Source organism: Myxocyprinus asiaticus, chromosome 10, assembly GCF_019703515.2.
Source record: "Myxocyprinus asiaticus isolate MX2 ecotype Aquarium Trade chromosome 10, UBuf_Myxa_2, whole genome shotgun sequence".
NCBI classification, from domain to species: Eukaryota; Metazoa; Chordata; class Actinopteri; order Cypriniformes; family Catostomidae; genus Myxocyprinus; species Myxocyprinus asiaticus.
This window is the reverse complement of record NC_059353.1, coordinates 23,130,104-23,152,128: the sequence shown is the minus strand read 5'-3', so window position 1 is coordinate 23,152,128 and position 22,025 is coordinate 23,130,104. Positions and strand designations below refer to the sequence as shown.

At 38.8% G+C, this 22,025-nt stretch overlaps 1 protein-coding gene across 2 annotated transcripts; it reads left to right on the top strand.

Moving 5' to 3' along the window:
* Positions 1–492: 492 nt before the first annotated feature.
* On the top strand, positions 493–21,468 carry LOC127447080 (protein FAM124A-like). Of its 2 annotated transcripts, XM_051708599.1 has the most exons (5): positions 493–763; positions 2,061–2,101; positions 3,448–3,479; positions 8,503–9,263; positions 20,049–21,468. In XM_051708599.1, the coding sequence occupies exons 4-5, from the start codon at positions 8,514–8,516 to the stop codon at positions 20,892–20,894; spliced, it is 1,596 nt and encodes a 531-aa protein (XP_051564559.1). In that variant the 5' UTR covers positions 493–763; positions 2,061–2,101; positions 3,448–3,479; positions 8,503–8,513; the 3' UTR covers positions 20,895–21,468. The 2 variants fall into 2 exon arrangements, with proteins under 2 accessions (XP_051564559.1, XP_051564558.1); XM_051708598.1 differs by lacking the exon at positions 2,061–2,101.
* The last annotated feature ends 557 nt before the right edge of the window (positions 21,469–22,025 follow it).

Below are 22,025 nucleotides of genomic sequence, written 5' to 3'. Positions count from 1 at the left end.
TGTAATGTTTCATAATCTGACACAATGTTTGTATCTCAGGGGATATGTTGCCCTTTTAGGGGGTGGGGAAACAATATTTTTTATTAATTTATTTATTTTAAAGCGTATGCAAAGCAATGTTACTTACTTAAGAAAAACATGAAATTGTATTATTTGGGGCCTAATGTGTCAGAAAACACCAACAAATTAAGTTTCTGAGGTTTCTTTATCTTGCCTTTTTACGGTTAAAAAGAGAAGCCTATCACAAATCTTAAAATATTTTTAATATTAAATAATAATTAAAAAAACATATTTAATATATTTTCTTAGTGTATCAATATTTTATTGATACAATGGCTTTAATAGTTTAGACTAATCAGTAGGCCTGCTTTAATTTATGACCATCCACACAGTGCGTATGACGTCCGTCTAGGTCACAGACAGTGCGTGATACGCGCTTTAACTGTGTTGTGCCACCTGGGAGCGGTAAATGTACTGCTATTGAATGGATGGACTGCGGTGACGCAGGAGCGATTCGTGAACCGGATCCGACAGACTCTGGCGTGTCCTATCACTGTTAGCTGTGTTCATCACCTTTAGTGGAGCCTGACCTCCTCAAGTCTTGAAAGTTACTAAAAAGCATTCACTTTTTAAGTAGCCTATACGCAGGGCGATAAAGAGCAGGAAAAGAAAACGGAAGGCATGTGAAGTTGCTGTCACTTTCACCAGAGATGGAGAATTCAGCGGAAGATGAGTGCGCCGATTCGGGAGCGGAGACCGGAGGGTGAGTGATGATAAAGGAGCAATATTTGCTAAAGCGTTTAAAAGAGCAAGTGGGAAAAAATAAACAGGATAGAGAGTGTAACCAATGCAATATACATCAATACGCTAAAACATCAACGCGCAGAATCTAATTCATTTCAAGTGTTAATCCCTATTCGGTCTGGACTAGTTTTCCCTGAGGAGGTTAGGGAAATTCCTGTTTCACAGATGTACTTTGTGATTTAAAGTCTGTGTTTTTCTCACACACAACCTCTGTCAAATATTTCCAGAGCAAATTACCTACTGTTTTCCGGCAAACTCAAGGGTCCTCTGAGAAATCTAATCCCGTCCGAATGCGAATGTCAGTGATTGCTGATACGGAATTTTCACAACGCTTCACCTCATGTATTTTGACCTGAATGAACTACCGTTAAGATCATACTTATATGCACTGTGCGCGCCAGTCTTCTGCCTACTGCGTGACTTTCAATTTGGATGTAAATTTTTTTGGCCATCCGAGGAAACTATGATAAAATCAAATCAAAAAGGAGAGCCAAATTGCGGAAACTGCTAAAACTGGCCACTGTAATATCAGCCTCTGGTAAAGATATTTAATATATGAAATATATTTATTATTTCATTGGGTTTATTATTATCACGTATGCACATGCAAGTATAACTAATAAATTACAACTAAATCAAATTAATTGTTTAAAATTCATTTGTAAAATTATAAGAAATTTTCAATTTAAACTGATAAAATTTAAAAGATACGTTAATTTTACCACCTAAATTATGTGTTTAACCTTCTGTAACGCCCACATCTAGAAAACAGACACTCCCACCTCTGTAATAAACACGGAGGTATTTAGTCCCGTCCGAATCAGTACATTAAATCTCAGACGTCGTGTGGTAATAATTGTAACTCAAACGTCGTTTAGAAAACGAATCCCGTCCGAATAGGGCTTTAGTCAGTGTTTTTCATTTGTGGATAATACTGAGGTAATAACGTCAATGAGAATGTTAAGAAAAGCGCATATTTGAACACTTTCATTTCGTTTCTACCTGTTGTGGTCTATTTCTTTTTTAACCATCTGTTGCTTGGAATTAACACCAAGACATCTGGCGCAGAGATTTACTGCTTAAAGTGTTTGTGGAAGGGAGCCTAGATAGAAAGCCAATGAGTGTCTTAATAAAACACTGGAGCTAAGAGAATAACAGAAGTAACCAATATTTGAATAACCTAAAACTGGCATCAGTTGTTTTTATATGCAAGAAAAGTCATGTGCATGATCTCTACAATCATTCTGTGCTTTCAGCTGTGGAAAATAAGAAAAGATGCATCCCGGGTTGTTTTTAGGTATGTTACATCATAGTGGCTGTCTTAGATAAAAATGAATGTAGGTGTGTCTGTGTTTAGTAGGACAGTAGAAAGACAGTTGACACACTGGCACACTGCTTGAATCCATCATTTGGAAAACATGTGACAAATGTATTTGTAGATAGGTTTATATGGTATGTACTGTATACTTAATTTGAAACCATGTTTTAACCAACTCTCTGTATCACAGCGAAATTAAGGAAATGGTCCCAGAGCACTCCAATAGATTCCTTGTACTGAAGAATCTTTGCAGTTTCTAATTACTAATTTGGCAATTAGCTGATGCTTTTATCCAAATCCACTTACAGTACTTAATACAGGAGCAACTTGGGGTTTAAGCTCAAATGTATAATGGTGATAGCTCACCCACACTTGGTGAGTTTGAACCTACAATCGCTTACTTTTAAAGCTGGGACAGTCTGTTTGTGAGTGTTTGGGAAGGAGGGTTTGGGAATCTTTTTCAGTGACGCTAGTGGTGCAGAAGTGACACTTCACCTTTAACAACAGTTACAGTAAATGGACTGGATGGCAGTAGATCAGGGGCTTTCAAAAAGGATGAGCTGTTCTGAGCATCTCTCTAGTGATGCTCAAGAGTTCATTGTGCATGTGTGAGTGTGGATGATTAGTGTGCCATCAGTGTTCATTTACCTTTTTCCGAGGTTAAAGCCACACATCAATGAAGACTCAACATGCAGAAAATTAACCACTAGTCCACCTTATCACATCATTCTGTAGAGCTCTGTGCAGCTCCAAATGGTTTAGCATTCGCAAATATAAAACACTTAGTATTACAGAATTATATTAAAACTACTTGGAACTACATGGAATTTCCATATGCTTAGAAAGCATTTTATATTTTGTATAACCAGAGAAACAGGAAAGAGAGAGAGAGAGAGAAAGGAAAGGGAAAAATATTGGCCAGAGAGCGATAAAAGGAGGAAGAAAAACATGTACAATGGAAAAACTTTTCAAGGCCACTCTGTACAGTACATGCACATAAGGTATGATAAATATGGGTACATTTTGGATTAGTTTTATTGTTTGCTTGTTTTTAAATGTCCTCAGCAAATATGTAATTGTGAGAATAGACCATATTTTCATCCCAGAGCAGCAAAAGACAAAATCTTTGATCATAACCTGTGTGTGTATAAACCAGAGAGGCTACTACACAAACACCCTCTATACCATGACACCCAGGATTGTTTATCCAGATGTAGGACCTTCCTTTGAAACCGTGGGATCCTAAAGCTCTAAATCACTCTAACAGTCTCTAACAAAAGTCTCTGTTTCTCTGTCTCCTTTTCTGTTATTCACTCTCTTCTCAGGTCTGACTTCAGTCTTACGTCATCAGCAAGTAGTAAGTACATGCAATTTGATTGTACACTCCACTTTTATGCTATTCAGACTAAAATAAAACATTACACATATTTTACAACTTTGGGAAGACAAATTTGCTAAATCTGACTGATGGCCTTTAAATCGTTGGTTATGAACTGGGAGGTTGCAACCCAAAAAGGGGTCAAAGGTCAGTTCAGGGTCGCGGACAGCAGGAGAGGCCATTACACCACGGGTGTGCATTATTTTTCAATTACTTCAACGGGCCAGAGTCAATTATTCTCATTATACTACAGTTACCACACCTTAAGACATTGTTCAGGGTTTTATCTCAAGACATGTTCTGGTTTTCGTCCCTAAAACGCTTTCGTGAGTAGAACTACTTTCTTCTGCCACAGATTCAGTGTCTTGCTTTGATACAGCCCAAGCCTTCATTGCTAGTTCAAAGAGTCACTTTTGACCTAGGAACAGAGGCTTACGCTGCTTTCAAGCACTTACTGGAGTAACAGGGTAATGCATTTGTATGTGTGTGTGTGTGTACGTGTGTATGAGTGAGAGAGAGAGAGAGAAAGAAAGAAATTGATAGAGATCATGGTTGGGATTACTTTGCTGTGGCTCTCATCAGCAGCAACATAGTAAATTGCCAAAATGTATGTTTAAGAATACTTCTCAGCAATAGCGTAGCCATTCTTGTATATAGCTTTCCCGTTGCCACTGTTAGTGGTGGTGCATTAACATCAAGGCTCTGTTAGTTGGTCGCGACTCAAGTCTCTCTATCTGTGTGTGCATGCGTACTTATGTACACGCACAGAGCACTATAATAGGAACACTATGTCCTGATAAAGTGCCTGACGTGGTCTTCTGCTGTTGTAGCCCATCCTCCTCAAGGTTCAACATGTTGTGCATTCTGAGATGCTATTCTGCTCACTACAATTGTACAGAGTGGTTATCTGAGTTACTGTAGCCTAGAGAAGAGAGAAGAAACACTTCCCAAACATCTATAGTTGTTGACGTCCAATCAAACTATGGCATTTTGCCGCAAATTCATCTGTTCAATTAAAAGAAACTAGCCAAATTAGGGAGATGTCAACATGAACAGGTTATATGATTTGCACTTATCTTCGAAAACCATGAACAAAACAACACAACAAATAGGATAACATGGCTTATGCTGACCACAGTGTGTTTTGTGCAATTAATTATTTGTATTTTGAGAGCATGAAACCATTAAAGGGACATCTAGAAACCAAAATTGTCAATATTCTTATTCAGCCTATGCCACTTTAATAAATATGCATATTATTAGGCTTGTGTAGTTCATGGTAATATTCATAAATTTAAATGTTTGATTTTAAGGGCTTATTGCATACTTATGTACAATAAACATTTTTGGTACTGTGTTGGATTGTCACTTGATGTCTAATATAAAGTCTAGATGAGAATAACTGCTCTAAATAACAAATCAGATTGTCTTTCTGCTAGATTCCATGTAAAAGATTTTAGTCTTGACTTGATAGATTGTTGCCATGACGATGAGATTAGGTTGTTCTCAGAATCACTGCTTGAAGTGCTTTGAGAGTTCTAACACCTCCGCTTGTTTGTGTGGGAGTGTGTGTGTGTGTGTGTGTGTGTGTGTGACCTTTTCCCAATGGCTGTGTCAGGCCCAGTATGTTTCCCTATGGGGGGATTAATGTCCAATATTAGCCCATTAATCTGGGCAGCAGGAAACACACTCCTCCCAGTGACAACGCAGGAAGCACTCACCCACCCACCCACACACACACACACACACACACACACACACACACACACACACACACACACTAATCAAGGACACCACATAATATACTGTGTATAATTTACTGAAGAAGGATGAAAAGTGGTTTGATGTGGAATAAGGGACAGAATATAAAGAAAACAAAATGAGACCATATAAGAGACAGAAGAATAAAGGGGAATAAATTGAATAAGTGGAATAACATGTTTGAAAGAGTATTAGCTGCCCTTGGCTGTATTCCAATGTTCATACCTTGTTTTCACCAAGCACTTTATTAGGAACACCTGTACACCTACTTATTCATGCGATTATCTAATCAGCCATTCTAATCAAATGATCTAATCGTGTGGCAGCAGTGCTATGTATAAAATCATGCAGATACTGGTCAGGAGCTTCAGTTAATGTTAACATCAACCATCAGAATGGGGAAAATTCTCTCTCTTTATCTCTTTAGCTTTTTCTATCTTTCTGTCCATCTCTTTTTATTTCTTATATCTGTATTCCATCTTTGGACAGATATCTGTGTAAGTACTGGATTTGTAGTATGTTTTAGTAGCTATCCATAGATTTTTTGAGCTAAACATTAAAAATGATTGAAAAGAACTGCAGCACCTAATCAGCAAATTAAATAACAATCTTTAAGGCTTGGCTGATATATTAAATGTACATGATGATTTGATTTAGCATTTTCAACATTTCCTATGCAACTCTTCAGTCCCATCTAATCAGATTTTCCCTGTGTCGATGTTCACTTTCCTCTCTGTATCCTCAATATGACACATCACTGACACATCACTAGCTTTGGATACCTTTATAAGAATGACATCAGCTTGAGGGTTGTATATTAGGAATGATTAAGCTGGTGCTAATTATGGGGCCTTATTTAATGCTGTTGCTTAAGTCCATCACAGCCAAACAGATTACATTCCACAACGGACTCAACTGAGATTAGAGATGGTTAAAAGTGATCAAGAATTCTTTAAGGCACCTAAACATAATTTAACAGAGAGCTGTGTCTCTAGACAAGAAAGATGCACAGAAACGTACAGACCAGCTTTAGGTTCAGACATATGCTAACAAGCATAAATATCATGGTTTTCAGCTGAAAGCTTTTGGTAATTGAAATATTACTGCAACAAATGGAACACATTAGGTCATTGTGATACTGTATATACAGTGGGGTCCAAAAGTCTGAGATCACATTGAAACCCTGGGGTTTCTGAAGAAGAAATATTTAATCAAATATTATCACTAATCAAACGGAAGCATATTTATGACACTGGCCATATTATCTCTTTTGTACAGAAGGGCTGATTTCCTTGCTTCCATGAAGTAGACAAGATGTTCTTTTAACAATTCTCAAATCAGGTTTTGCACAAACTTGTGGAGTCCATGTCAGCTCAAGTGCATGCTGTCATTAAAGTAAAATTGAGGCATACCAAATACTGAGAACTTATGAAAATCATGTTGATTTTTTAATTGAAATCCCATTAAATTTAGAAAGAAACACAAAATGGAAGCATTTTCACTAGTGGTCTCAGATTTTTGGACCCCACTGTATATGTGTATACAAACAGAGATCATAAAAATATAATATTCTCTGTGTTTTATTGATGTCTGAACCAGTAGTGTTGCCTTGTAAATGTACTGCTTGGTTTTTATACACCTCATGGACTGAAAGGGTACTTACGGAAATAGCACTCAGTTGTGCGTTAGTTGAGTGCAGTGCAACCAGAGAGGTGTGTTTACTTGTGTGAGTGTGTTTTTGTGTGTAAGTGTGTAAGAGCATAGCATTCCCTCTGCCTCTGGTGCCCCCAGCCTTAAACAACAAACAAAGTGGGACAAGTCCCCTGAGCCAGGAGACAGAGTTGGGGGGGTGGAGAAAGAGGCAGCTGTCCATGTACTGCCACTTTCTGGTATTTACTGGGGAATTTGTAATACTGGGTTTGTGAGAGTAGCCTCACAATAATTCTGTTCTCATCCTGTAATAACAAACAAAGATTTTTGCTGTTGTTGCTAGGTCATATCATTTGTGCTGTTACAAAGTAAATAGACTACTTTGTAAGTAATTGAGTTTAAAGGGGCTGTTTCATTACCCAACATTTCTCAAAATTCGTCATCACATGTGAACATTTCCTGGGCAAAATTGTGGTTTATTCTTATTCTGCTATCATAAAATGTCACATATGCCAGGCTTGTAGTGAGGAGGTTACAGGTTACAGGTATGTCCAAAAGGAAGGCCAAACAGTTGGCCAGATACTGTTCTGTATCAACCATTATCGGTAGTCGCAGTGTGTGGAGGAGGCATTGTTATTTGTAACCTTGATGCTAATGATTGAATACTGACATGTAACCTGCAAGTTTCTCGCAAACAAGCATCTGAACTATTTATGTCCTTTTTGTATTTCTATGTAGAGTGGATATAAATAAATATTTAAAATGTGTGTGTGTGTGTGTGTGTGTGTGTGCACGCACACTCGGACTTGTTATGGTCAAAGGGTCAGCAGAAGGGCACACCTTATTCAGAAGTCCTACAGGGAGCCAAAGTATTTCTCCAGGGTTACTAACCATCCACTAATGCAACTAATGAGGCTGTGGTGTTCACTATACAGCCTGATTACAGAACAAGAGAGCTCACAGATTAAAAAATGTCATTGAGTCTGATCTGTTTTTTTATTTCTATTAGTACTGTCTTTTAACAAAGTCAAAAGAAGGTTTATTGTCATTTCTCTCCTACATGGTAAGAGAGGAATCAAAATACACTGACTCCTGGAGAAACTGGTTCATGTGAAAAACAGTCAGCATGTTTACATGCACTTTAAGTGTTTGATTTCAGGCAGACAAAAACAGTCATTCGTCTTTTTTAAATGTCTTGTAAACGCTTTTGTCTGACTCAAATTGTACAAGTCCAAATTTTGCGAAGTTGGACTAACAGACCTAGATAATGTGTTTGTAGCTCGGTTTCATCCTGAATGTATACACATTACATGGACCCAGCATTGTGCACATTTCAAAAGACAGAACTGACACACAACATGTATTTAACACATCGTCCTTTCTTCAAATATTACCCATTGTATCATGTATAATTGGACACACAGATAAAAAATCTCAACTATGCAAAAACCTACTGTAGCTTGATTATACATGCAAATGAGTCTTTAAAGTATAAAGTATATAAATAAAAAGTACAGTTGGATATGTGTATGAATTATGTTATCCCTGTCTCTCTACCTTCCCACGTCTTCTTTATCGTGTATTCTATTAGGTGATTTGTCCATGGGGGACCTACAAGACCCATTTCTAGTTTCTATCCACATCATCACTGACCCAGGTCAGGCCAGAACCCTCCAGCAAGCTGCTGATCAGGTGCTCTCTTGGCTTCACCCTGATCTCACCCTCTTCAGGGTGTCAGAACGTGCATCTGGCCTATCCCGCAAGCCTAAAATCCGCCTGCAGCGCTCCACCGAAACACTACGACAGCCAGCCCTGGCAGTCATCCTCTTTCTGCAAGATGAGTATGGAGGCGAGGAGAGTCTCAAATGTCTCCACAGTTTGCTGAGATGCCCCCCATGGCGATACCACCACACAGAGCGGGTGAATGGACGAGGCCTGTTACCCCTTTCCCCTGCCAGCCAGGACTTTGTTACACTGGCACCAGGCACGCCACTCTGGGCGCTTCGCCAGGTGCACTATGGCAAAGAAATTGTGCGTTTTACTGTCTACTGTTGCTACGAGAGCTATACCGAACAGGTGCGTCTGTACAGACTGCTCCTGCGCCGAAGGTTGGCCCAGAAGAAAGACGATTTCTGCTTCTGTGTGGTCTACTCCAACCCTGACACAGAAATCCAGCTGTCATTCAAGAGAATGCCCCGTGGACAGAGCTCAACCCCCACTGAAAATGCTGTGATGGAGATTCGAGTTAGGGACATCGGTGAACTTGTGCCACTGCTGCCACGCCCCTGCACACCCATCAGTGATGTCCGCTGGCAAACAAGCGATTACGATGGGAATAAAATATTGCTACAGGTAAGACAGCATGCCAGTGTACTGTATGTGTGTGTGTAAAAGTCAGTAAGCTAGTAATGTGCCATGTTTTATTAGAGTATTTTGTTCCTGTGAAAACACAATTTATCAGATGACTTACATAATATAATACTTAATCAAATGTGATGGTTATGTATTCTCTCAATGACATACAATATATGCATACAGGAAAACATAATATGCAAATAAACAGAAGATACATCATGATCATGCAACTATTTCAAAGTTCCAAATTGTTATTGTAAATTTGCTCCAAGGCCGAATAAAGTGTGATCCAGACAACTTCAAACTTAAACAAAGACTAAATAATTTGAATCTGAAATTTGTTAATTTGAATTCTAGACATGTGACATTTAACAAAACTGAAGATTTTTGTGCCATATTTTAGACAAACAAGAGTTTGGATGGAACTAGAATAAGGACTAAATTATTTGAATCTGAAATTAGTTAATTTGAAATCTAGAAATGTGACAAAAAATTTGTATTTTATAAACTGAAGAAATTTTTTATAATATGAAGAAATTCAGAACTTTCAATACAAATCTCTCACATTCCGATCTCAGAAATTCCGATTATATCATCGTAAACAAACTATGCCAAAGTTCAAGCAAAGCTGGGTTATTTACTTGCACCAGTGGTCTATTATTTACTAGTGGTCAGCATATATATTAAGAAATTAACATTGGCCAAGATTAATATATGCTGTAAAAGTTTTGTCCATTGTAGTTCATGTTACGTTAACTATTGCGTTTAATACAAGCTTGTGTTACAACATACTCTGGCAATATAAAGTCTGCAATGACAAGAAGTAAAATGAAACATAATAAACAAAGGAAAATGAATGACTTCATACTGTCTGAAAACAATATTGCTTCCATGTAGCAGCAATTTACTTTATGTTTGCAATGTTTACAACAACATAAATTTGGCTTGCGCTGCATGGGTCTGTTTGGTCCACGCAGCGCTGACCACTGGGTGGCGCATGTTAATAACCCAGCTTTGCTTCACCTTAGGCCTAGTTTGTTTCCAATCTGAATTTCTGAGATCTAAATGTGAGAGATTTGTATTTGGAGTTCTGAATTTTTCTTAATCTGAACATTTTAACCTGTAATTCTTTAATCTGATTTTTTATAGCTAATTCCACCTCTAAAAAAATGTAAACCAAAAATCTGCTGTTTAAAAATAAAAATTTATAAAATACACCAAAAAAATATTTTTTGTCACATTTCTAGATTACAAATTTACACATTTCAGATTCAAATACTTTAGTCCTTATTCTAGTTCCATACAAACTCTTGCGTTTGTGTGTGCAGTTGAAAGACTTGATACTGAACTATTTAAAGATAGTCAAACATACCTAAAGACAACCAAACTAACACACAAACACATACAGGTCCATTCTGTCTGACCTGGATTAGCTAAGATCAAAGCAGGGTTTGGCCCTCTGTCTATAGCCTCATTAAGTAACCCCTGCTGGTGCCAAATGGCAGTGAGGATTTCACACATAATACACATTATCTTTCAAATGAGTAAAGAACGTGTACTGAGTGAACAGACATACTGTATATAGATATAGGCTTTGTAGTCATGCAGCAGAAATCCAATATTTTGATGTATCCAATCCTAAAGACCAGATTTGAAAATCAAATCTGATTTGTGTGCAGTGTGAACTAAGTCATAGACCCCCTCACTTCCCTGAAATCTCATCAGAATTTACAACAGTCATATAGAGTGGACTGTAATCAACTGCTCCACCTACATTTCATCTTTAGAACCTTTAGAAAAATTAATAGAACAATGTCCAAAAATAAGAAATGCATAAATGTTGAGAATGTGGAAAATGTGTGAGACTGGAACAGTGAGAGAGAAAACTACACAAAGAGGAACAAAGATGGATGGATGGATGGATGGATGGATGGAAAAGCAACAAAACAAAAAAAGCTACTGAGGAAAAAGTTAGACGGAGAGTTAGAGGGATAGAGGGAATGTGCAGTGAGCTGTGAAAGAGGAAACAGTGGAACTTTGTTACACTCCCGCACACACACTCAAACCACAAGTTTAAAGAGAAATTTTCCTCCCTCTTTCTTTCTCTCTCTTTCACATACACAGGTATACAGTTACCTTATCGAAGTCACATTCCCACATTGTGTTTTGTTTGGGAGTTGCAGGAACATAGCTGCTTTTCCCTAGTTATTTTTGTCAAATGTCAAATTAGTATGACAGCTAACCAAGGAATCATCTAACACAGGACTTCATATTGTTAGTCATGTTTAAATAAGTCTGTATTTAGAGATAGGCTTGGGATCATTGCCTTTTTCATACATTGATAATCAGAAAATTTTCCTGATGATTAAGTAATATCACACGAGCAAGAGTGCGATATGGCCCTACATCAGCACTGCTGTGATTCGGCTGCAGGCACGAGGCTGCAGGCCGAGTGCAGTAGGTAATCACAGCAGTGCTGATTTAGGGCCATATAGCACAATTGCAAGTTTAGAACGAACACAAGCGGAGTGATACACACAGTGAAGCGTCCGAGTGCTGATGGTGTCAGACCATCAGTACTCATGGAACGTCTCTCGTCCAATCAGATTCGAGGACCGGAACTAACTGTTCTATATTTACCAATATATATTGGCATTTTTCATATAAAAAAAAAAAAAAAAAAGGTTTTGAAATGGATGACTTATATAATAAAGAAATAATGAAGAAAAGCAGTCAATAAGTGCCCAACATAGATGGGAACTCCTTTAATACTGTTTAAAAAGCATCCCAGGGTGATACCTCAAGAAGTTGGTTGAGAAAATGTCAAGAGAACATGTCTGCAAATTCTAGGCAAAGGGTGAGTACTTAGAAGATACTAAATTATAAGTTTTGATTTATTTTGGATTTTGTTTAGTAAATAGTTTTCATTTATCACTTAATGTCGTACAAAGTCCAGTAAACATAAAAAACCTAAATCAGTATTTGGTGTGACCTCCTTTGCCTTCAAAATGGCACCAATTCTCCTAGGTATACCTGGACACAGTTTTTCTTGGTTGTTGGTAGATAGGATGTTCCTTCATACCCTCCAGATAGAATAAAGCTTCTTGGAGAATTCACCACAGTTCTTCTCTATTTTTCGGCTGTCTCAACTGCTTCTGTCTCTTCATGTAATCCCAGACTGACTCAATGTTCAGTAGGGGGCTCTTTGGGGGCCATGCCAACTGTTGCAGGGCTCCCTATTCTTCTGTTCTATTCTATTTGCATAGGGAATTTTTGGGAGTCTAAAATTTATATTTCCTATTGATACACTAAATCTGAAGGTATAAATAACCATCTTAAGACAAATGTTTTTGTGAAATATCTTATGTGCCTTATACTTTTGCATAGTACTGTATATTCAGTCTTTTTGTGGATTGAATGCTTGAATGAAACATATTCAAGGCTACATACAGAGAATTGTATCATTCAGTTTGCACAGTTATTGTACACCATTTTCATACACTAACCTGCAAACTCATTAACGTCTCGTTGGCTCTGGAGACATTAAAAGACACTTACGGGTTCAAGATGAAAGCCCAGACAGGCCTGCGGACTGGGGACTCGATTTGGATGGCGCGGTGAAAGAAGGAATCCAGCATTAACTGTCCAACATGTCGGTGATGTTGACAAAGGTACTTGCGGACTTGGAGGATCTCGCTGTAATATGTCGATCGATTACGGTGATGGGAAAAATTTCTCTGAGTTAGTCACAAGAGTGATGTTAAGAAACAAATCGATTATTTGGAGTCATCAGAGAGGGAATTAGCCACTCCGCGACCAAAGTTGATTTGGAGCGTGTTCTTGAAAAGCTTGAAGATCTTGAGAATAGAAGCCGCAGGAATAACATTCGAATTGTTGGAATTCCTGAGCATGAGGAGGGCAGAGATATGGTGAAATTCCTAGACGAGTTTTCCCGAGTCTGCTTGACATAACAGGCCACAAGCTGGAAATTGAGCAAGCTCACAAATCTGCTGAGGGAGAAAGGCCCCGATCGATTCTGGCCAAATCTTTTAGATCATCCGATAAAGATCTCGTGTTGAGCCAGGCGAGGAGCAAAGGAAAGTTTTCTTGGAAGAATCACAATATTTTCTTGTTCCCGGACTTTGCGAACTCAACAAGAGAGAAACACGATCGGTTTAAGGAATGCAAGAAACTCTTACATCAGCGGAAGATCACTTTTGCTCTGATGTTTCCGGCCAAACTGAGAATAAACACCAAGGACAGCAGCAAAGTATTTACATGTCCCAAACAAGCAATGTCTTTTATTGAAACAGTGGGTGAGTAACCATTGGGTGTTTTTCTTGTGAGTGGATTGACTCACTGTACATACTCTGGCTTTCGGAGGAAGTTGGGTGCCATTTTTGTTTCTTTTTGCGTTGGCTTTTCCTTAAAGAAACTGCATTGATGGAAGATCACTGTTACAATGAAGTTCCCGGGCAGATTGAGAATAGACACTACGCATGACCGCAAAATATCTACATGCCCACACAAAGGATGACTTTTATAAAGTTGGCAGACTGTGTAAATCATGGGATATACTTTTATGCGGTCTCCGAGTGAATTGACTCTTCACCATCCGAGGAACCGGGATGCGTGTTTCGTTTCCTTTTGTGCTGGTTCCGCTTAGCGGTTGGAGCTTGTTTTGTTAAATAACACTACTTCGGGACAGTTATGGATGAATCTGTCAGTTCCTTGTGCTTATGCCTGCTGTTGGCTGGAGTATGATTTGTGGAGTATTTTCGTGGGACATTGGAATGATTACGTCATCTGCTGCACTCATCAGATGGCTCACTGAAGATTCGTTTGTCTGTCTGAGGAAAATGAACAGCTTTATATCGACTGGAATTTGTTTTGTGAAGGAACACACCTTTGAGACAGTTCTGTGAATGAGTCTACATGTTCTTTGTGTTTATTCTGCCTATTGGCTGGGGTTTGTTTTACAAAATATTTGATGTTATGTAATTTTGCCTTACAAATTTGTGAGGCAAAATTGAGCAATCCGATGGCAAATTTGTCACGGGGGCAGTCGTAGGCGTACATGGACTCTTTGAGTTTAAAAGGATTGACGGCGGTTGGCGCTTTTTTTTTTTTCTGTTTGTTTTGTTCGAGGGGAAGTTAGGGGTTTTATTGTTGCGTTAATGTTGAAATGTGGTCCTCATAATTTTGTTTTTGGCACACAATTAATTTTTTCTATTATATCAAGATGTCAAATGTTAATATGAGTGTACTATCTCTCTCCACATGGAATGTGAATGGGTTGGGGCACCCCATAAAAAGAAGGAAGGTTATTTCTTTTCTTAAACGTAAGAAATATGATACAGTGTTTCTTCAAGAAATGCATCTTTCCCCTGAAGCTGAAAAATTTGGGAAGATATGGGGTGGACATGTTTTTTTTTTTTAGTGTTGGCTCAAGTAAGAGAAAGGGAGTCATTATATTGGAAAATAAACATTTACAATTCAAATGTCTCAAACAGTTTAATGATAAATTAGGAAGAGAAATTATTGTTTTAGCAGAAATTCAGGGGCAAAGTCTGATTTTGGCTAATACTTGCGCACCTAACGCTGATGATCAGGGCTTTTTTAAAGATCTTGAAGGGATGTTGCAAGTCGCTGGCACCCCTCATGATATAATTTTGGGAGGAGACTTTAATCTTTTGATGGACTCAGTCCTTGATCATAGTGAAGCAAAAGTGTGTAAGCCCCTAGAGCAACATTGACACTTCACAGGATGTGTAAAAATCTTGATCTTACAGATATTTGGAGACTTTTGAACCCATCTGGTAATGAAAATAAAAAAATGTCATCAGTCCATAAGATTTATTCTAGAAAAGATTTTTATATATATATATATATATATATATATATATATATATATATATATATATATATATCCAAATCCCTCATTTCATCTGTTGTTGATTGCTCAATTGGAAACATTTTAGTCTCAGATCACGCCCTGGTGAGTTTAGAGGTGTTCCCACATATAGAGCAAAAGAAATCATATAGTTGGCGCCTTAATGTATCCCTTTTGCAAAATCCTGATTTCCAACAAATGTTAAAGACTGAAATCAGTGTTTATATGGAGACCAACTGGTCCTCAGTATCCTCTGTGGGCTTGGCTTGGGAGGCACTTAAGGCAGTTCTTAGGGGTCGGATCATACAGTATGCCTCATTCATCAAGAAATCCAAAGCACGAGAACTCGTGGAGTTGGAAGGAAATATTAAAAGTGCAGAGGCAGAGCTGAAGCGCTGTATGTCATCTGATGGCCTCAGAGAATTGACCTGATTGAAATATAGATATAATACTCTTTTGTCGCAGAAAGTGGAGTATTGGTTATTCAGGGCAAGACAGTTATACTTTGAGTCGGAGGACAAAGCAGGGAAGCTTTTGGCTAGATATATAAAACAGAGAGAGTCTCTTTCAACCATTCCCTCAGTGAAATTTGCTGGTGGTAAAATTTTCACCTCAGCCATTGATATTAATAATGCCTTTAAAGAGTTCTATCTTGATCTTTATAGTTCCTCGTCTTCGTCTACTGATGAAGATATTAGAAACTTTGTGGAACCATTAGATCTTCCTAAACTGAAGACTGAGCAAAAAAACTCTCTTGATTCTGAGATAACCTTGGAGGAGCTTGACAAGGTAATTAAGTCCCTACCTACTGGCAAGGCTCCGGGGCCAGATGGTTTTGCCGCAGAATTTTTTAGATCCTATGCTACAGAACTGGCTCCACTTTTGTTAGAAGTTTATACTGAATCATTAAAGAATGGAAAGCTTCCTCCAACCATGACACAAGCCCGGATCAGTCTGATTCTTAAAAAGGATAAAGATCCAAGCGAGTGTAAAAGTTACCATCCAATCTCCCTGATCCAACTAGATGTAAACATTTTGTCAAAAATTTTGGCTAACCGATTAAGTAAGGTTATGACATCTCTTATACACATAGATCAGGTGGGGTATATTCGGGGCCGCAGCTCTTCTGATAACATCAGGCGTCTCATCAATATTATGTGGTCAGTAACGAATGATCAGTCTCCGGTCACTGCCATCCCACTTGATGCTGAAAAGGCATTTGATATGGTAGAATGGGTTTATCTTTTTAAGGTTTTGGAAATATACGGGTTTGGGAGTACATTCATTGGTTGGATTAAGTTACTTTATAGACACCCTGTAGCAGCGGTACAAACAAATGGATTAATTTCAGATTATTTTACTCTGGATAGGGGCACTCGGCAGGGTTGCCCTCTTTCCCCATTATTGTTCTGTCTTGCCCTGGAACCATTAGCAGCCGCGATAAGAAAGGAGGATGATTTTCCAGGGGTGGTTGCGGTAGGTGTGGCACATAAGCTTCTGCTTTACGTTTTATTATTTGTCTCTGAACCTACTAGATCTATGCCTTGCCTCCACAGAATTATTAATTCCTTTTCCAAGTTCTCAGGATACATAGTCAATTGGTCTAAATCCGAAGCTTTGTCTCTGACAGCGTACTGTCCAGTAACGGCTTTCCAGCCGGGCGCCTTCCAGTGGCCCAAACAGGGCATTAAGTATTTTATTCCCAGCAAATTTGTCTGATTTAGTTAGAGTTAATTTTGACCCTTTAATAAAAAGTTTTTTGAGCGATGTGGGCAGGTGGGCTTCATTACATTTATCAATGATTGGGAAGGTTAATGTTATTAAAATTAATTGTATTCCAAAATTTAACTACCTGCTACAGTCTTTCCCTGTAGATGTCCCCCTCTCATATTTCAAGCAATTTGATAGCATAGCGAAGTCCTTCATTTGGAATGGTAAACGTCCCAGATTGCATTTTAATAAGTTACATAGGCCGATAGACAAAGGTGGGCTAGGCCTACCCAAGATTTTGTTTTATTACTATGCATTCAGTCTCAGACATTTGGCTCATTGGTCACTTCCACCTGAGAGAGCCCCTCCCTGGTTTGTTATTCAACAGGCAGTTCTTGCCCCTATTTCGCCATTACAAAACATCTCTATCAAACTTATCGGAAAAGTTAAGTTACACCCCGTTATTTCGCATTTACACTCGGTATGGACTAAAGTGTCCAGATTGTTTAAATTGGACACTTATTTAAATGTTGTCTCGAGAATATGGCAGAACCCAAGATTGTGTGTTGACAAGTCCCCTTTCTGCTGGCTGGAATAGATTGTGAGGGGGGTTGCTACGCTCGGTGACCTATATGAGAGTGGAGTGTTGAGATTGTTTGAAAACTTGGTCCAACATTTTGGGATCCCCAGACCTCAGTTTTATAGGTATTTACAACTGCGCCACCTGCTTTGTACTATTTTTGGGAGTAGCACACACCCCTGCTTTGGGAGAGGTGATTGCGGCTTTTGGAAAAGGCATCAGTGTACTACTCCCTGTTAATTCAGAGTCTGGGGGACGGAGCCTTAACTTCTCTCAAGAGAGTATGGGAGAAAGATTTCAACTTGGCATTTGAGGAAGGAGTGTGGGTTAAGATTCTTAAAAACATTAAGTCTGCATATAGAGATGCAAGGGTGCATATTATACAATTAAAAAAATTGCATAGATTTTATTGGACCCCCTCTAGACTGTATAGGCTTGGTCTTAAAGACACACCCACCTGCTGGAGATGCCAATCGGAGAATGGAGACATGGCCCATGTTTTTTGGTGGTGTGTCGAGATGGGCACTCGGGTTTTGTTTTGCCCCACTTTATGACTTTATGTTCTGGGTGATGGGGCGGTCATCGATGTGGGGGATGGCCATATAGAGAACTGGGTTCTGACCTGTGTGATGATTGCCAGGCAGGTTATTTTGAGGGGTTAGAAGTCAGCTGGTGTGCCCCCATATCCGGAGTATTGCATGGAGATGGGGAGGGTAGCGGCTTATGAGGAGGTGTCATTGGGAAGACGGGGTGATTTAGATTTGTATGTCCGGAAATGGGGCAGGTATTTGGAATTTTTGGGGGGCTCTCGGGTGGGGCGTGGAGAGAGTACTGTAGTATAGTTTTTAAGTGAGTGTGATTATTATGTGCGTATATGCATATGTATGTGTATGTATGTATGTATGTAACAGGATTGTTTTTTGGGGAGGCAGGGTTGGGGAAGGGGAGGTTCTGAGGCTTAAATGTTGTGGGTATATATATATATATATATATATATATATATATATATATATATATATATATATATATATATATATATATATATATATATATATATATATATATATATATATATGTGTGTGTGTGTGTGTGTGTTTGTAGCAGGGTGGAGGGCAGGGCCGGGTTGTGATTCCGCACACCCGGTCCCTAATTGGGCTGATTAGCCCGAGAGGGATAAAGGCCGACTGGAGACGGCAGTGCGACAGAAAGAGAGTTACGGACAGCTGTCTGACACCTGTGGGTGTTCGTCTTTTTGGTTCAGTTTCTCATTAAATATTATTTATATTGTCAAGCCAGTTCTCGCCTCCTCCTTTCCATTGATGTGTTACACTGGTGCCGAAACCCGGGAAGGGGGAGGGATGCGTCCGTAACTCTCTCTCTGCCACACTGCCGTCTCCAGTCGGCCTTTATCCCTCTCGGGCTAATCAGCCCAATTAGGGGCCAGGTGTGCGGCATCATGACCCGGCCCCGCCCTCCACCTTGCCACAGTGTTTCTTGTTATTATATGATTTAATAAAAAAATTTAATTACAAAAACATTATGCCACAAATGCTGTTACTGAGATTGAATTGTTTTGAACCCGGAACATTCCTTTAACTATGTAGTACTTAATGAGCATCTTGGCTTGGTGTGAAACTGAATTAGTCAAATAAAGCTTCACTTCAAAATGAAAAAAAAAAGAAGTACAAAAACCCTCATAACCTTGGTGCGTATGGTACTAGATTCACAACTTCCACTTGCACCGCATCAATGCATCCTGTGTGATGTGATACTGTGCCTTGTCCTGCCCACGACCGGCTTCAGTAAATGCATATCACCCTTTTGTGGTCTCCTAAAGCTATTACACCAGACTACATTAAATGGAAGGCCAATAAATCTATGGTGAAAAATTTTAAAGAAACTTACCAGTCACAGTACCAAAAATATACACTTTCCATTATACATTCATATCAATTTTAACCTACAATCTTGATGTTCATAAAAATAAATAAAAAAGAAAGCTCATGGACATGTTATGTGCCATCTTCTTAGAAATATATTGCAGGTATGTCACAATGCAATATAATGTGCCTGCAGCATAACTAGATTATTTAGGATGCATGTTTTTATCGATAAAACTGGGAACTGAGAGGTGTTCCTGCTGTGGGATTGATGTGAATTGCTGTTTATTTGCATATTATGTCTTTCTGTATGAAATGGACGTCACTGATTGTTTTTACCTGAGTTATTATTAGAGAGGGTATCATGAATGTGTGTGTGTACTGGTTAAAGTATACTTGTGAGGCTCAAATGTTTGAAAATGTCCTCACATAATGCTCATAAATATGCCAGATCATGTATTTCTACAAATATAATTATGTCGAAAGATTTCAGTGAGGGTTAGGTTTAGGGATAATAAAAATATATACTTAGTATAAAAACTATTGCATCCATGAGTGTTGCTCACTAACATATCTTCAGAAGTGTGTGTGTGTGTGTGTGTGTGTGTGTGTGTGTGTGTGTGTGTGTGTGTGTGTGATTTCAAATACAACTTGACTGAATCCCCCAAAGTGACTGGAGTAGGCTACTCACAGCTCTGTTCTCATTCTGTCTTTGTCAGGTTCAAGGTTCACGGTATTACCGCAAACACACCATTGCAAAGTTCTCCCATCTTCCACCTGATGATACTCTGATCACCTCCCCTCCTCCACCTGAGGCTCCTCCTCCTCCTCCACCCTACGGCCGTGGCCCCGCCTCTTACCGGAACCGACGTTTCCACCGCAACTCATTGCGCTCACGAACCCAAACCCTCCCTGCTCTGGTCACACATGGCTCCAAGACGTCTCTGCCTCTGCTGTGTGATCAGGACAGCCACATGGAGAGAACCCAAAGGGATGTGGAACTCTTTCGGGCCAAATGGACAGGCCACCGTACACAGTCCCTCTATTCTTTGCCTACAGACAACCTCTCCTCAACATGTGCCTCCCCTTCAAGCTCCCGTCCTCGATGCTTTTCCTCCATGGCTGCCCCAATCTTCCGTGTCAATGTTGATGCGCTGGTGGGTGCTGAAGAAACAGATGTGGACACGGGACAGACCATCAGCGGCAGCACAGTGGACCTGTCAGTGGTTTCGGGTTACTCTTGTCCACAGATGAGGCCTCATCAAAAGGCCCCGCCTCCACGGCCCAAGTCTGCTCCTCCATCAGATGGAGGCTCTGACTTTGCTAAACTGACCAATAATAATGCCTCCTTCTCCATGAGACAGACTGCTTTAACACCTAGAACACAGAGTGTCTCTGAAAAGTCCAAACCTTGCATTGTATACAAGCCCCAGCCAAAGAATATGTATGTGTCACAGCCAGATGCGTTGCAGGACAAGGGACAACAGAATGACAATGGCATTGCAGCAATAAATGACTTTAGCAAACAGGGCCCAGAGGAAGACGAACAGGAGTTTTATATTTGACACATAGTCTAGCGATTGCAGGACAATCATCTCATAAATATGTACACACAGTTAGCAGATCTACATTTCAGCAGGTGTTGCAAGAAGAGGAACATTTTGATATCTTCTTGTCTACAATTGTCAGCAGCTAAATATTCAGTTGTGAGAAACTCTGAAGCTTTGTTGTTCTATATCAAATTTGTTTTATTAGCAACATGTCATGCATGAAAAATAACATTCATAATGAAAGATTTTAAGATAAATTAAATTTACTTTGTCATGCTTGTGTTTTGTTATGGTGTGGTATTCTGTAGTTTTAGCATTATTGCTTTTATGTAGCAGGAAATCGGTTTAACTGGCCACAAAGAAGGAATATAACTCTGCCACCCAATGGCTGAACTTGGCATGTCCTAAACACCATATACAGTATAGGGAAATTAATGTCACAAGAGAAATTATTTACTTCTCTATAATGTCTTCATTATTGTTTCAACAGCTCTGTATTGTTTAAGAAAATTGCTTTTGTTCTGAATGTAGTGTTTATATTATAAAACATTTTAAATTGTAGAATAAAATCATGTTTGTTTTTCTGTCAGTGAGGAGATCCTTTTGGCTGAAGTCTAAAGGGCTTAAATGATTTTGTTTTAAATTATCTCCCAGTGAGTGAGCTACACTGTGATTTCATTAGACCTCTGTCTAAAATAAAAAAATATTATTTAAAAAAATAAAAAAGACAAGATGCAAGTATTAAACAAGATGTTGTATTAAAACTAATGTTTATTAGAGCAGTTAGCAGCTATTTGCTTTTATTTTTGTTCACTTTTTAAGTAATGTATTTGAATGGGATTTCACTTATAATAAGATTTTACAGTGGTTACTCTTTCATGAAAAATTGCATATTATGCATAATAAATCTATTTATCTTGTCAAACACAGGAGGGAGGATTTACACATAAAGATATATGAAACATTCATGGCATTGGCTAATATTACACAAAAGGATGCAGTGCTGTGATATAAACTCAAATACTAATACAAAGAATGCAGTGCTGTTAACAAGGAAGGAAAAGCCTTTGAAAAGTTTTGTGCATGGTTGCATATTTGGTCTTTGTTTTAACACAATACTATACTGTAGGTAAAGGCAATCTAAAT

Excerpts from the sequence above, each read along its gene's own strand:
- LOC127447080 (XM_051708598.1), top strand. The coding sequence starts at position 711 with ATGGAGAATTCAGCGGAAGATGAGTGCGCCGATTCGGGAGCGGAGACC. Across the intron at positions 764-3,447 it reads TCGGGAGCGGAGACCGGAGG|GTCTGACTTCAGTCTTACGT; the intron begins GTGAGTGATGAT and ends CTCTCTTCTCAG. Across the intron at positions 9,264-20,048 it reads GGAATAAAATATTGCTACAG|GTTCAAGGTTCACGGTATTA; the intron begins GTAAGACAGCAT and ends TGTCTTTGTCAG.